We start from the raw sequence: 15,764 nt of genomic DNA on the forward strand, positions 1-15,764 counted from the left end.
TAGAAATGATCTGAAAAGCAGCAGTTTTGATTAGCATTATTGTCCAAAACCCACAGTTTCAGGTTTGCATTGTTTTGGATATGTCTGGATTATAATGAAAATAAGAACTGGGGTGACATGATACAATATTCCAGTATTTGAGGGGCTGCAACAAAGAAGAGGTGTCAACCTATTCTCTAAACACCTGAAGGCATGATAAGAAGCAATGGTTGGAAATTAACCAAGAAGAGAACAACTGAGAACTAAGGAAAATTTCCTGACAGAACAATGAACCAGTGGAATGGCTTGCCTTTAAAAGTTGTGGGTGCTCCAGCATTGGAGGTTTTAAAGAAGAGATTGGACAACCTTTTGTCTGAAATGTTATAGGATATCCTGTTTGAACAGGGGGTTGGGTTAGAAGACCTCCAAAGTCCCTTTGAATTCTGTTATTCTTTTATATATGAAGATGCAAGTGTATACATTTGTAAAACTAATGAGAATACAAAATACAGAGAAATAATATAAAGTTAGCAAGTCTAGCCTTTCTAATAGTAGTATACTGGAATCAGTAGTGGGATTCAAAAATTTTTACTACCAGTTCTGTGGGCATGGCTTGGTAGGATACTGTAAAATCTCCAGTCAGAGGTGGTATTTGCCGGTTCTCCAAACTACTCAAAATTTCCACTACTGGTTCTCCAGAACTGGTCAGAACCTGCTGAATACCACCTTTGACTGGAATAGTTTCAGTGTCACTTCGCTATACTATAAGAAGTGGTTCTCAACATCTAATCTTTACCCTGAAGTCAGCTGAGTTAAGCAAAGCCACTTTCCGGAGAATAATATAGATCTCAGAATCAAGAATCCAACCATTCCCTGTAAACCGGACTAAGCACTGTCATTTGCAGTGCTGCAAACAATGGCTGTGGAATACCAACAACCTTTGGTCTCCAGGTAGAGCTTTTCTTTCCTAGAATCCAATGGGTGAGGGTATTCTGTAGACAAGAGAAAACAGGAGAAATAAAAAAGGAAAATAGAAGATGACAAACAACAAATAGCAATTGAATTCTGGCAGAAAGTGTGCATGCAGCTAAAAGAATCCATGCAGTTTCTCCACATGTTGGAAAAATTACACTTCCATAAGTAGCAAACAGAAGTGCAAACATAAAAGTACACAGTTGCATTCTATTCTGGATGGTTTAACCATGGATACTAAGGTTGCTATTCATAGTGCAATGCAAAAGATAATTTTGTTTAGAGGTTTAATTATTATAGTAACTGCACTCAATATAAGGGTTGTTTCATTTTGCTAGAAGAGGGGAGAAATGAAATCTAAAAAATATCCAGCAAAAGATGTATAGGTGGACTCAGAAGAAGATTGACAGAATTAATGAAATTCCAGAAAAGAAATTGAGAGAATAATGTCTTTTGAAGTATTGAATTCTTCATCTAGGATATGTTAAACCACAAAATGCTTGGAAGTCAGAAAGCCTGAGTATGGTTATTTACTACTTTATCTGAGCCAGTCATATAATTTCTGTAAGTAGACAAATGGTTTATTTGACTGTTTTCTAACATGGGTGGAATTTTACACTAGATACCCCAATTATTCTTAACCTCATACATCGCTGCTTTGATTGTTCTGTTTCATTATGTTCTACATAAAAGACATATGCAATGTGTATGGATCTCTTTAGTGGTACTCAAGAGAAAAAATGGGAAATATTGAAGACATTTGAAATTGAGTCAGTGTCATAAAATAATAAAGAATAAAAAAATAAGAAGCAGTCCTGGTATGTGTGTTCATAAGGCCCATTATTAACGTAAAGAGATCATTTAGATTGCATTATGTTGACTGGATTCAGCTCACACATTCGGCTAAGCCATGATTTTAAACTCTGGTTTGCTGACTGTGTTGCCACCTGCTGGCCAGCCAGGAGGCAGTACTTTATTTAACATTTATTTATTTAAAATTCCTTAGAGAAAATCTCAAAATTGGGTAAAATTTCTAAAACAAATTTTATTGAGTAAACATTAAAGTATTACAGGAGGGAGATATAAAAAGAATTCTCCCAATTTATGTTTCTTTAGCTTTCCAGCAATTCTAGACTTAGTGACTGATAAATCGTGAACAAAGCTGACAATTCAACACAAATCACCCTTCTCCTCCAATGCACCCTAATAAGACAAAGAGTATATATATGTATAAAAGAGTGTATGTATGTATGTATGTATGTGTGTGTGTGTGTATGTATGTATGTATGTATGTATGTATAAAAACAATTGAATATAAAATCACAACTACATAAGTAATTTGATCACAATAATTTGCATATTTGTTACCCAACTACTGTTGAATTTTAAGTACAAGAGTTAAGTTAGAATGATGCCAGAAGTTAAGCATTGTGTTTTCAAGTCTTCCTCCCATCACTAAAAATACCTTCTCAGTCTTATATGTAGTATGCATCTTTCTCAATCTCTGGTCCTCTACCTTTGATCTGATGGAGTCACTCTCCCAGCTTGGGAATCACAGCATCAAGTTCCCACAACGGTGTATGGAATCTCCCATGTGTTCTTGGAAAGATAACTATTATACTGTGCAAGTGTTCTTGTATAGAACACCAGTTGCTTGGTTATGATGTGTTCCAGCCTGCAACTTACACCCTACCAACTCTCAAAACTCTTTTTTTCCCACTGTGTATTCAAAATAGTCTATAAGTAATATGGTTTTGGTGTCATTTTTGCATAACTTGGCATTCTTGATGATGTTGCTGTTATAATGGTATTATTCTTATCCTTGGGATGGTGACAATGTTTGGTGGGTGACATTCATTTTTTCAGGAGTGGTTCATCTGAAGTTCATTTAAGTGTATGTCATTAGATATACAGGTAAATGACAATAAAGGTTTTCTCATCTCATCTCATCATCTTATCTTTTATTGGATGTTGCTGTCTTTCTTGTCTCCTCCTCATGGTTTCCATGTGATTTTGAGTTACCAAGGTACTTGTAGCTGATCTGCATGTCTGCCATGTTTCCTGCTGGTCTTAACTATCTCACTCCTCTCAATCACTATCTGGTTATCTTTCTCTAGTTCAGATGACATCTCAATGTCCTCGCTGTAGATCCATATTAGGTGGATCAGCAAATCAATATCTAGTTCTCTTGGCATATAGCTTGATGTTATCCATATAGAGAAAGTGACCAATGGTAGTTTCATTCTTGAACCTAAATCCAAATCAAGATTATGTGGCTGAGGTGGTTCAAATCTGTGCAAAATAGCAGTGGGGGACACTTGATGGCCACTTATGTGAATTGTTTTTACTTACAAAATTGGTTTCTACAGTCCCTTTATGTTCTTGAGGAAGTCCCTACTGTCTTCTTGACATTATATAATGCCAAACATTCACAGATCCATGTATGTAGCTTGAGTTGGAGGCTTTCCTGTAGTCAGTCCAGGCTGTGTTCAGATTGGTCTGTCTAGATCCTGAATCTGGGCAACTACTACATTTACAAATATATAAGTCACAAAAATAGTTACAATAATTCCCTAAAAGCTTACAAAAGATCAGTGGTGGAGTGGATGAGTAAATTGGTTGTTATTATTTTTCCATATAATTAGCAAGCATTAAAATTATTTATTAATTGAGCTGAATTTGTTTTAGTAGTTGTGCGAAATTAGATTTAATCACTAACACTTTTTCAAAATAATTAGATTTATAGTTACAAATAATCCATAGACCCAGAACATCTGTAGATTATCATTGTCATTTTCTCCCCTTATCTGTATATTAAGTATTCATTATAAGCATTTAAAATTTCGCACAGCTAAATCACCATCATCAATGATTGGCTTTTGGTAAGAATTTAGACTGTACAGCTCAGTGCATTGTCAGTGTGGATGATTATTGAAAAGATAATGATGTGGACTTCTTTTCCCCGTCTACATATATAATATTTAGCAAGCACTTTAGAAAGTTTTCTGGTTTGAATGTTTTTTCCAGTGGGACCAGTCTATCAGGACAACCTGGTCTTACCAAATTATGGGGCAGAGCATACTGCTTCTGTTTTTGCCTTTCAGCCTCAATCCAGGAGCCTTCTCAGACAGTTGTGACAAACTATTTTTTTGTTTACCAACAAAGAAATAAAGGCAGACTGGTCTATTTCAAGCTATTTAGCTCTCATCAGCTAGCCATACCTTTCTGGGATTCGAATCCAGGTTACTTACATATTAAGTAGATGTATTAACCTCTAAGCCACGGGGTCTTCTTGCCTTTGTCACTTTTGCTTTCTGGTTTACATCATTTATTTGCAATTCACTCATACTTAGAAGCCTTTTAATTGTAATCTTACTTATTATATTGACACTGAATTTAGGTAAAGAAAAAAAAAGTTTTCTTCCAGGCCTTCAAGCTTTGTGAATTCACTGACCTATGTGACCTTGTATTTTGATTATTAGTTTAGGATTTACTATGAAGAGACATCATTTATTTTTGTTAAACTATATAAAGGGACAGAATGCTATTAATTGATAGCAGTATTTTAAATAAATCTTATCAGTGGTGACAGGTGACATGTAAGAAAGTTTAACAACTGTAATCTCCAAATGAAATACGCATACAACAGTGATAAAATTGAAGAGAAGATGAAGTATGTGTTTTTTTCGTAAACAATATTTATTTTGGTATTGCCTTCCCAGATGAAACATTCTTTATGATTACTTACTGCTTACTTACTTTATTACAGATGACCAATTAAATCTTACGCTTTAACCTAGAAGGATTGTGCTTTAAATTACTGCCCATTAGATTATTTCCCATTTGTTTTTCTTTTAGTCTTTGTACTTTATTTTGTTAGTTGTGAAGTCGTGTCCGACCCATTCCGACCCCATGGACAATGTTCCTCAAGGCCTACCTGTCTTCTGCCATCTTCTGGAGTCCATTTAAGTACATGTCTACTGCTTCAGTGATTCCATCCAGCCACCTCATTCTCTGTCATCCCCTAATTTGTATTTTATTACAATACTTTAATATAGTAAAACTAGTTTGTCTCTAGATATGAGAAGTCTCTCACAGTTTACTGATAGAACAGAAGGGAAACTCCTTGTTAAAGATGCTTTTCATAAAGACAAGCTAGTATATGTGACCTTGAAGCATATTTTGCATGCTAAACTCATATGTGTAAAATGATTGGTATATTTTAATACATTGGATAGCAAGAAGAGGAAAATGAACAAAAATTAGAGGCAAGTTGGGTATTCTGCATTTTTTTTTCACAACAAGCTTTTATAATACTATCTTGATGAGTCTGGAGAAATTCACACTCATTCAAGCCATTCCCCCTCCCCCCTTTTAATGTAACTTTATTAAAATAATTTACAAAAAAACCTAAGAAAAAGATAAATAATCAAGAAGAAAAATTCTGAAAACAAATGAAAACCAAGGAAAAACCAAGATAAAAGTTTAAAAAGAAAAAAGTAAAAATAACAGAAAAACAATGACATATCTTTCTTTGGTACAGGTATAGATAAAATATATTAAATTCTTACTCTAAAGTTAACAATAGTGTACATTATTTCCAAACCCAATATAATTTTAAGTAACAAATCTCAAAATAAAAAATGTCATTTCTTTCAAAGAATCCAAAAGTGGTTTTCAGATATAAAGAAAATTGGTCAATATCTTTTCTTTAATTAAATTTCTCAATTTCATCATCTCTGTCAATTCCATAAGCTTCACCATTTATTCTTCCTTTGCAGATATTTATAATTCTTTCTCCCTTTATATATTTTAGCTAATTCCAAAGTACTGTCCAACTTTTAATTGTGGATTTTCTTCCTAGACATTCACAACTATCTTCATTTTTTAAAATATATTCCCTGGAAACTCTTCTCCTTCTCCTCCTTATTCCTAACACTTGGGTTTGTAAACATTTATTGCTGTTAGGAAAATAGCCTACATTACTCAGACATTAAGCAACTGTTACATGCTTTTTAGTATGAATTTCAAAATGATTTCACAATCAATGGTTTCATCTTGTGATGTAGGGCACTTATACCAGTTTACATTTAAAAAGCTGTAAGTTCCAAAAGAAAAGAAAAACCACAATACATTTAAATGTTCCCTTTTATGGGAATTATTTGTATTTTTAACAGTTTCTTCTGGTTTTCCTTCATTAAATTGAAATCTTGTCAGAACAGGTAGTTAAAAGTGGACAGTAGGAGGAAAAAGTTCTGACAAATGTATGCTCTCTCTCTCATTCTCAGGAAAACATCTGTAGCTTCCATAGGAAGCACTCATTTTTTCCCATCAGCCAAGTCCCAGTATCCCCTTGGGTCTACTTTTGGCATAGTTCATCAAATAGGATGCAGTTTATGGCTTAGAACTTATGAGAGAAAGCATTTGGGCCATTCCTTTCCCTGGCAGAACACTGAGAGCAATTCCCAAGGCTTCAAGCCACATGTGAGCCTCTGACCTTTTCTTAGCACACCATGGGAGAGGTTAACAATGGTTGAAATTTCAGCCATCCCTTTGACATAGAAGCAAAACAATAACAAGCTTTGCCAGGATACAACTATGTGGGGTAAATTATTCCTTATCGCCCCCACTTTTTTTTTTAAATAGAGTGGGGCTTTAGTAGGCAGCACAAACAAAGCTGAAAACAATATTCAAAATGACCAGTTTAAAAAGTCGGTATAAAAATCACAACTCATACAGTAAAATAACTTATTAGTATTGTTATTTAAAATGATTTCATTGTTTATGATTCAACCTTCACAAGCTGGTTGCCCTTTAGATGCATTAGAGTTCAATTTCCTTAATTCTCAACCAATTTCTGGCAGGAATTGAGGTCCCCAAAGACACTATTAGAGAAAAGCCTGGGTTAGATTATTTCCACCAAAGCTTTCATTGAGCTTGACAGACCATCACGAAGACCAAATCATTTCAAATATGAAGTGGTGGGTGCTGAATCATTGCTGTTGCATCATCTGGCCCCAAAGCATCAATCACATGCTATATTAAAGAAGCATAAATTCTAGGCAGTTTCAAAACCTAAAGCAAATTCTCAGGAAGACAGAGAATAAAATATGGATTTTCTAAGAATCTCTCCCCACACTCAGAAAAAGTTTGGTTTTAGTCGGGTAGCTCACTTATTTTAATTTGTTCAAGGGATCTTGTTTATAAATTCCTATTTGGTGTCATCAGTAATAGTAGATAACTCACTTTGTCTTCTGGTGTACTTATTGTTATTACCTTCCACTTATCCAAACATCTGATTCTTCTTGCTTCCCAGTTGTTTACCCAAAATATTTACATTTTAGCTTCATTATTACAGAAGGATTTTCTCTTGAACTGGGCTGCCAAATATAAACAAGCACTATTTGTCAGTAAATAAAAAACAAAAACCTACAAAGTTTGGTGCCATCAAAATGTGTAGCCCACAAGGGTGAGCCTTACTATTATGCATATTGTACATACTTCAGGTAGAATTATCAACAACCTATATTGAGCAATTGAGAGTCAGTGATATAGTGTTTTAAGGTACCAGTCTAGAAACCAGGATTCTTTCTCCTTAAGCACAAAGCCAGTTGGGTGATTGTGGACCAGTCCTAGGAAAGAAACAATAGCAAACTGCCTCTGAAGAAGCCTTGTTAAGAAAATGGCAAGCTGTTTCCAAGAATCAAGCCTCATTGAAAGAAAGAAAAATAAATGAACATTTACTGTGGCAAAATTCACAAAGTCATGTGATTTTGCTACTGATCTGAGGTTTCAAACTGAATTATACTTAACCTTGAGATAAATTCAGTTTGCTTGAAAATGTTCATACCACCATACACAATATGTTTGTATTGATAAAATAGTCCTAAAACATTTTACAACACAACTTACAAGTACTCCAGGGCAATATTAATTATGCAGGAGAAAGGCTGTTGTTGCTGACTTCCTTTCTTTTTTCTCCTTCCTACCCCTTAAGAATACAAGTGTTATGTAACAGCTAAAAAGTACATTGAATCATCACTTTGCCTACAATTTCTAGAAGAGCATAGGAATTACAGATAAAAAGTTTTATTTATTATTTGTCAGACCTTGTTTCTGCATCAAGCAATGTTTACTGGTTGGCTTTGTTAAAGTCATAACTTTGAATCTGATGAAAGATTATTCATGACATGTAGGGAGTGTTGAATATATAAATATTCATGTATTACCAATTTGATTGGTTTGGTATATGGTTTTTCTGGAATTCTTTTTCTGGAATGAATTTCCATATTCATTGTAGTTTAATAGGATGGAATAAATGCATCGCTGTCTCTAACATTGTTGTAAAAGTGACATTTTTAGCCTTTTTTCATGACTTTCTCTAATAGCATTATGTGATAAGAATAATTAAAAGACAGAATGTATGTAATGGCACCTAATTGTGTTGGGTTAGAATCTTTGATGCAACAATTGTATACCAGCAAATGAATGTATAGTAGAGCTTCCATATCTAGGCTGCCAAACTCCAGACAACAGCTAGTTGGCAGCAAAGAATTCTATAAATAATATATTATTTGTAATATCATAATAATATTATAAATAAGGGGCATGCATAAGTGCACCATCATGCCTCCCGTCCCTGTCCTATTGTCCCCATTTAATCGTACCTATTTTCTGTATTCTTACTCATGTTTATACTTATACCTATTATTATGTAAGCGATTGATAAATCAAATAAATAAATAAATTTGTTTCCATCTAGTGGCTATATATATAAGTACATGAGATTCACAGTGCATTCTTATGTTATATTAACTATTTGAAATAACTTTGGGATGAAGAACATGATTAATCCAAAATCACCCTATAAACTTTGTTGTTCAGCCCAAATTTGATATTTCTTTTCCTGGGTTTTGAAGCTTGTGTGAGAGAGTTAAACTAATTTTGTTTTTCTTTTCCATTATAAAAGGTTGCTTACTATTCTAGTTAAAAAAAAACTATTGTAAAATTCAGTTCTGAAAGTAAACATTTGTAGGAAAATAAGACACAGCCTGTTACACTATGCACACTTAGTCAATAAAAATAGATTATAGTTCTCATCAGACATTTTGTGTAAACATAGGAAACACTGTTATGCATCAATGAAAAGATCTGCCTCTAAATATTAGTATGCACAGAGACAGAAGCCCAGCTAACATACAATTCATATCAATTTGAAATGAATTTATGTAAGGGAAACAATCTTCACTCATGATTCATGTCTCAATAGCTCTGGCCTTGTGCTCAGATACCTGTACATGAGATCCTACAAATCCACAAAAATAATGAACTAAGTTTATTTATTTTTATTTATTTATTTTGTCGAACTATTATTAGATAACAGGTATAAGTATAAACCTGATTATAAACACATGAAATGGATATGAATAAGAAAAAAAGAAACAATAGGACAGGGACGGTAGAAACAATTGTGCACTTATGCACACCCCCTACAGACCTCTTAGGAAAGGGGTGAAGTCAATAGTAGACAGTGTAAGGTTAAAGTTTTTGGGGTTTGGGGAAGAAACCACAGAGTCAGGTAGAGTATTCCAGACATTGACTACTCTGTTGCTGAAGTCTTATTTCCTGCAATCAAGTTTGGTACAGTTTGTCTTGAGTTTGTATCTATTGTGTGCTCTTGTATTGTTTTGGTTGAAGCTGAAGTTACCAATATAAGTACTGAAACCTGAAAACATATTTATCTTTGTTATGCATAATATTCCCACCATGCTCATTGTTCATATTAGCTTAGAATCACAGAAATGGACCATTTTTGAAACCAGATAAATGTTTAGCTTCCACCTGAATACATCTATTAAAGAAAGTTCCACAAATCTATGGGACATTATTTTTACTGTTACAAATTTCTCCATCTTAATATTTGATTGATGTCTATATATCTGTAATTTATATCCATTCTATGAAGGTATTTTGGAAAGAAAATCAATTTTTGATTTTCTGCTGTATGAAAAAATAACTTCCAGATATTTAGAAAGTTTTATCATATTCCTGTGCAGTCATCTTTTTTTATGTTATCTTCATTGAACATAATTTTTAGTCCGCTAGTCATCTTCATTACTTTTCAGCAAACCTGCATCAATTTCTTCAATTCCAAAAATGTGTCCACAACTGTACACAGACCTTTGATGAGGTCTGATCTAAACCATGGGACAATTATTTCCCATTATTTGAAAAGTATATTTTTCTCTGTTAAATTTAATTTTCTTCTTTCTATTCCTCTTTTCTATCTATTAATTGTTTCTATCATTTTGAATTTTAGTTGTGCTTTTGAGGGTATTAAGAATCAGAATTTTTATAATCTGAATATTACATAAACAATCTCTTTAATATTGTATCCACATGATAAATTATAATATTGTGTGAATGACCCAGACTGATCCTTTTGGCACCTTGCGTATCTGATGATGAAACATTAACATGTACTCCTTGAGCATGATTTTTGGATCATCTATGTACCTACTTAATTGTTGTGACATTTAACACAATTAAACACTTAAACAGCTTGCTGATTAACTTATCATGTAGTATTTTGTAAAATGCTTCATTAAACTTGAAATATATTAAGCTTATAGCATTTCTTCAATCTAATAAGAAAGTTACATTATCAAAAGGTAAGATAAGAAGTTTGATAGTATCTGGGAGAAGATTGATGATGGTAAGAAAAAGTGAGAGACAGATTTTTTTCCAAACTCAGCTCATATAGGAAAATATATCTAGAGCTTTAGGATAGTTTTACATCCCAAAAAAACCCAATTGATTCAGAGAAAGAGAAGAAACCACTGTAGTTGGTGGAGTCAAATAAATCATTAGCAACATAATTATTGTATACACTTACATATTGAGACTTATTACTGTCTTAATTTTTCAGTAAATCAGTAAAATGCATTTTCTTATGAACTGCTAGTAAAATATTGCTGGAAAACAGTGAAAATGCACAGTGAAATTCAATAATTTAAAAACAAAGTAAAACTTTCCATTTGTGTTAGATACGATTTATATAATTTTAATCAGTAGGGGTAAATGTTTTTTTCTTTAACATTAAAATGGATTATTATTTTAACGTTTGTTAATTATAGTTATTATCTATCTAAACCAAAGTTATCAGGGTTACAGATTTGTTTAAGAAATTAAAAAGTTCTAAAAAGTAATAAAATGAATGCGCGCATAGTGTGTATATGTGTGTATATGTGCGTGTGTGTGTGTGTGTGTGTGTGTGTATATATATATATATATGAAAAAAATTCCAAGTTCACATGAGAGAATGTATATGTGTAATATGAGAGAAATACAGTATATGTATACCGTGTTTCTCACAATATAAGGCCGGGCCTTGTTTTTTTTTTTACCCCTGAAAAAAACGGCTAGGCCGTCTTTTCGGGGGTGACTTAATTCCCCCCCCTTGCATCCTCGGGTGGGGGGGCGGCGACAGCTTGGATGTTTGGGAGACCTTCCACCACCGTTGCTTTGCCTTCTTCCTTGCTGCCGCGGCGTTAGAGCAATGCCGCGGTGTTTGGCGCAGCCACGCGGCCAGTCAAGGCTCCTCCCTGCAACCGGAGCCCTGAGGAGACACTTGGCTTCAGGCGCTCCTGTGCGCCGCCTTCCCTTTGCCTTCGAAGGTAAAGCGAATTATTTTAAAAGGACACCCCACTACAACAAAGCCTCCCCTGCCCGAGAGGGCAGCCCAACCCACGTGGGGAGGCGAATCTCCCGGGGCCGCAGCGCAGGATCAGCCCACCTCGGGAGAAGCGCCCAGCTGCCATCCCTGCCTGGCGCAGGGCAGAGCGCGAAGAGCTTCACCTGGGGCGCCCAGCGCAGCTGACAGGTGGGCCCTCCTTCCTGGCGGCAGAGCTCTCACCAAGGCAGTGAGCGCCTCCCCACCGGGCCCTCCGCTCATCCCGCCAGGGCCACGCCAGAGCCGTGCGGGCTGGGCAGCAAGCCCTACTTCTCCCTTCAAAAATTAACACTATTCTGCAATTCCAAGAAGAAGAAAAATTCTCTCATATGAACTTGGTACATTAGAAAAAATATTTTCATATCTGATAGAAAAATACTTTTCCCTGTTCATCTATCTAATTTGTTTCTAAATTGCAGATGTCAAAAGCAAACAAAATTTCAAAATTAAGACTGAATGGTAATATGTTCCATACAACTGTTCATATTTACTCAAAAGTAATTATCTCTAAATTACCTTGAAATGTTCTGTTTGTAGAGAACCACAATACTTAATATTTTAATTTTAGTTCTTTTTTCAAACTGCAGTATTACTAATTAATTTATCAACAGAACCTTTCAGTTATATGAGACAAAACTAGCCACAAAGTTATTTTTTATTACAGAATGTTTACAGAGATAAATGGACATGGTATTTTTTTTTCTTTGACAATGTAAACTACATTGTTTAAACTGCAAGCATTAGAATGCATATTGTCATTTGTAACTTTTTGATAAATAAATAAATAAATATTATTGGGGATATCAAGATTTTTGCAGTTGTAATATGATGGTGTAAAGTAAGGTCCATTTGTTTATTTCATGCTACAAATGTGTATTATTTGGGGACATTTTGCTATCCAATACATTAATATTGGACTGAAGTAGTGAAACATGTTACTTGTATTATTATGTTTTGTTGCGCAATCATCCAGATGCTTAGACTGGCATTTTTATTTACCTATCAAGTCCTTCCCAAGATATCGATGTTTTATGGTGTTAAAAGGTACTCTTGCAGGATGTAAGTTATTCCAAGTAAAACTACCGTATGCAATTGATTAATGATTTTGTCAATGCTGATGGTTCAAGTAGCACTCCAGTGGTTTTAGGATTGGATCCAAGATGCCTATTACTATTGGTACTATCTTTTCTTCCTTTTGCCACAGTTGTTCTATGTATATTTGTAAATCTTTGTATTTTATGATTTTCTCCAATTATTTCTCTTCTATTATGCTGTCTGCAGATATTGTTGTGCCCACTGTGCAGACTTTTTTGTGTACTATTATGTTGTTGTTATCATTATTCAAATAATGGGTTATCTCTCCTTCCTCCTTCCCTCCCTCCCTCCCGTCCTCCCTCTCTTCCCTCATTCCTTCCTCTGTCCCTCCCACCCTCCCTCTCTTCCTTCCTTCCTTCCTTGGGAATGATATATATAATGATACATATATATATATATATATATATATATATATATATATATATATATATATATATATATATATATATATATATATATATATATATATGTTTTCTTAAGTTTTCGCTGGTACTTACATGTATGGTGTTGGCTTGGTTAGGGTATTTTCCCACGTCATTGTAGTTCTTTTAAAGTTGTAGCAACGTTTCAGCAGAATCTCATCTGCCATCATCAGGCTTCTGTATTGTGTCCGTCTGTGAGTCAGACTTGAAACGTTGCTACAACTTTAAAAGAACTACAATGACGTGGAAAATACTAACTGGCTCTTTCACCATATATATATATATATATATATATATATATATGTATGTATGGATGTATGGATGTATGGATGTATGTATGGATGTATGGATGTATGTATTCAGATTCTGCTGAAACGTTGCTACAACTTTAAAAGAACTACAATGACGTGGGAAAATACCCGAACCAAGCTGAACACCATACATGTAAGTACCGCGAAAACTTAAGAAAACATATATATATATATATATATATATATATATATATATATATATATATATATATATATATTTGTTTTCTTAAGTTTTCGGGGTACTTACATGTATGGTGTTCGGCTTGGTTCGGGTATTTTCCCACGTCATTGTAGTTCTTTTAAAGTTAAAGCAACGTTTCAGCAGAATCTCATCTGCCATCATCAGGCTTCTACAATGACGTGGGAAAATACCCGAACTAAGTTTAACACTATATATATATATATATATATATATATATATATATATATATATATATATATATATATATATATATATATATATATATATATATATATATATATATATATATTCTAAACCTTCTGCCATATATATATATATATATATATATATATATATATATATATATATATATATATATATATATATATATATATATATATATGGCAGAAGGTTTAGAAAATTTGAATTACTGTTAACTGAATTTATGCACTCTTGACAACATTTAAATGTATGACTTTAATTGCTGCACAAGTTTCAAGATATTTAGCCTATGTAAATCCTGGTGGAACTGAATGGGATTTTCCAATCAATAGAATTCCAGAACATAATCAAGCCCTCACCTTCAGGGACATTTTTTGCTTGTTAAACTCTTTAGAAGACCACAATTAGATCTGTACTTAATTCTTTCTTGGATAATGCAACTAGTTTTTCATAAATCCTCTGTCTATATCATTCCAAGCCAACCACATTTCCTTATATTCAGATGGTCCTCCCATCTTTCCAATAGCATCTTGGATTTCTATTATGGATGCATACCTCTACTGATTCTTGACTCTTTCCAAACCATATGGCCTCCACAGATTCAGTTCCCAGAGGCATGTTCATTGAATACATCATTTTCACAGCATGGGGAGACAACTTGCAGCTGTGGAATGCATCAAGCTAAGTTAACACAGTCCTCTATTTACTTTCCAGAGCAGTCCATTGCAAAGAAAGAGAAAAGAAAAAAAAAACAGAGCAGAGACATTAAAAAAGAAACCATTCTGCCCAATTTTAGCTGTGGTACCACTAATTTCTGCTCTGTCCACCAACAATATGCATCCCTAAACAAATTAGCACACCAGTATAAAAACTGACTGGAATATTGGAAATCAATATTGGTTAACGATCTTTCTATAAAATTCCACTGGAGGGATTTGTATTCTTATTTAATACATCTTGTCTCTTTCTTTAATATATCTTACATTATTGAAAATTATTAGCAGATTATTACAATAATGTTGTACTTTGACAACATACGTGTATTCATAATATTGCATAATTCTTAAGTAAATAAAAATGTTTTTTCTGTGTTTATATTTCATACAACAGGTATTATTTTCCCTCTGCATTGCATTTTGGGGGATCCAGATAATAAAGCAACTGACTTCAAGCTCAGCAAAGCAACACTAAGAAGAAGTCTATCAACATTTTATTTTTTGTGATGGATTACTTTCATCTTTTGTGCAGAACTGCAATAGAGATTTCTTTAATAGATTCATCAATAGAAACAACAACATTATAACCAAATCTAAGATAAACATGTCTCAATTTCTTTACTTTTGTTTATTTGGAAATGTTTGAATTTTCTGCATCAATTTCATTTGTATGCAAATGTATATGCAATTTTAACAGTTATATTAATAAATAATGATTGGTGGCAGTAAACTCATTTGTTTTCTTTACATGTTGATAAAATCAAAGGACTCTTGTCATATAGGGGGGTGAAGTTTCACTGATTTAAGATGAATATTAAGCAGAATTTTTCAATTAATCATGAATACACTTCATATTTGCAAATGTAAACTTCAACCTGGGGATGTTTGTTTATTTTTCAATTTGACTATAATTCACTCAAGTGGATTGTATTCTGCCTTTCTTTCCAGAAAGAATGCAAAGCAATTAAGCATTAAAATTTTGATTAAAAACATAACAAATACTGATGAAAAGACTGAAAAGATCTGGATAAAAATAGAAGTCTTAACGTATTTCCTAAAAGTAGAAAGAGTGGGACTGAACAGAATCCAAGAGATTCTAATTTACAGTTTGAGAACTCTACCAAAGGCTATTCA

At 33.6% G+C, this 15,764-nt stretch overlaps 1 protein-coding gene across 1 annotated transcript in view; it reads left to right on the top strand.

Moving 5' to 3' along the window:
* AGMO (alkylglycerol monooxygenase) overlaps positions 1 to 15,351 on the top strand; it is a 139,198-nt gene extending 123,847 nt beyond the window's left edge. The window contains exon 12 of the mRNA XM_087947305.1: positions 15,025 to 15,351. Within this exon, the coding sequence (XP_087803431.1) occupies positions 15,025 to 15,105 (81 nt within the window). The 3' untranslated portion in view covers positions 15,106 to 15,351. The remainder of the gene's footprint in view (positions 1 to 15,024) is intronic.
* The last annotated feature ends 413 nt before the right edge of the window (positions 15,352 to 15,764 follow it).

The sequence above is a fragment of the Notechis scutatus genome, chromosome Z (genome assembly GCF_049901735.1).
Source record: "Notechis scutatus isolate UNSWTSFEM ecotype Mainland chromosome Z, rNotScu1.2, whole genome shotgun sequence".
Taxonomy (NCBI): domain Eukaryota; kingdom Metazoa; phylum Chordata; class Lepidosauria; order Squamata; family Elapidae; genus Notechis; species Notechis scutatus.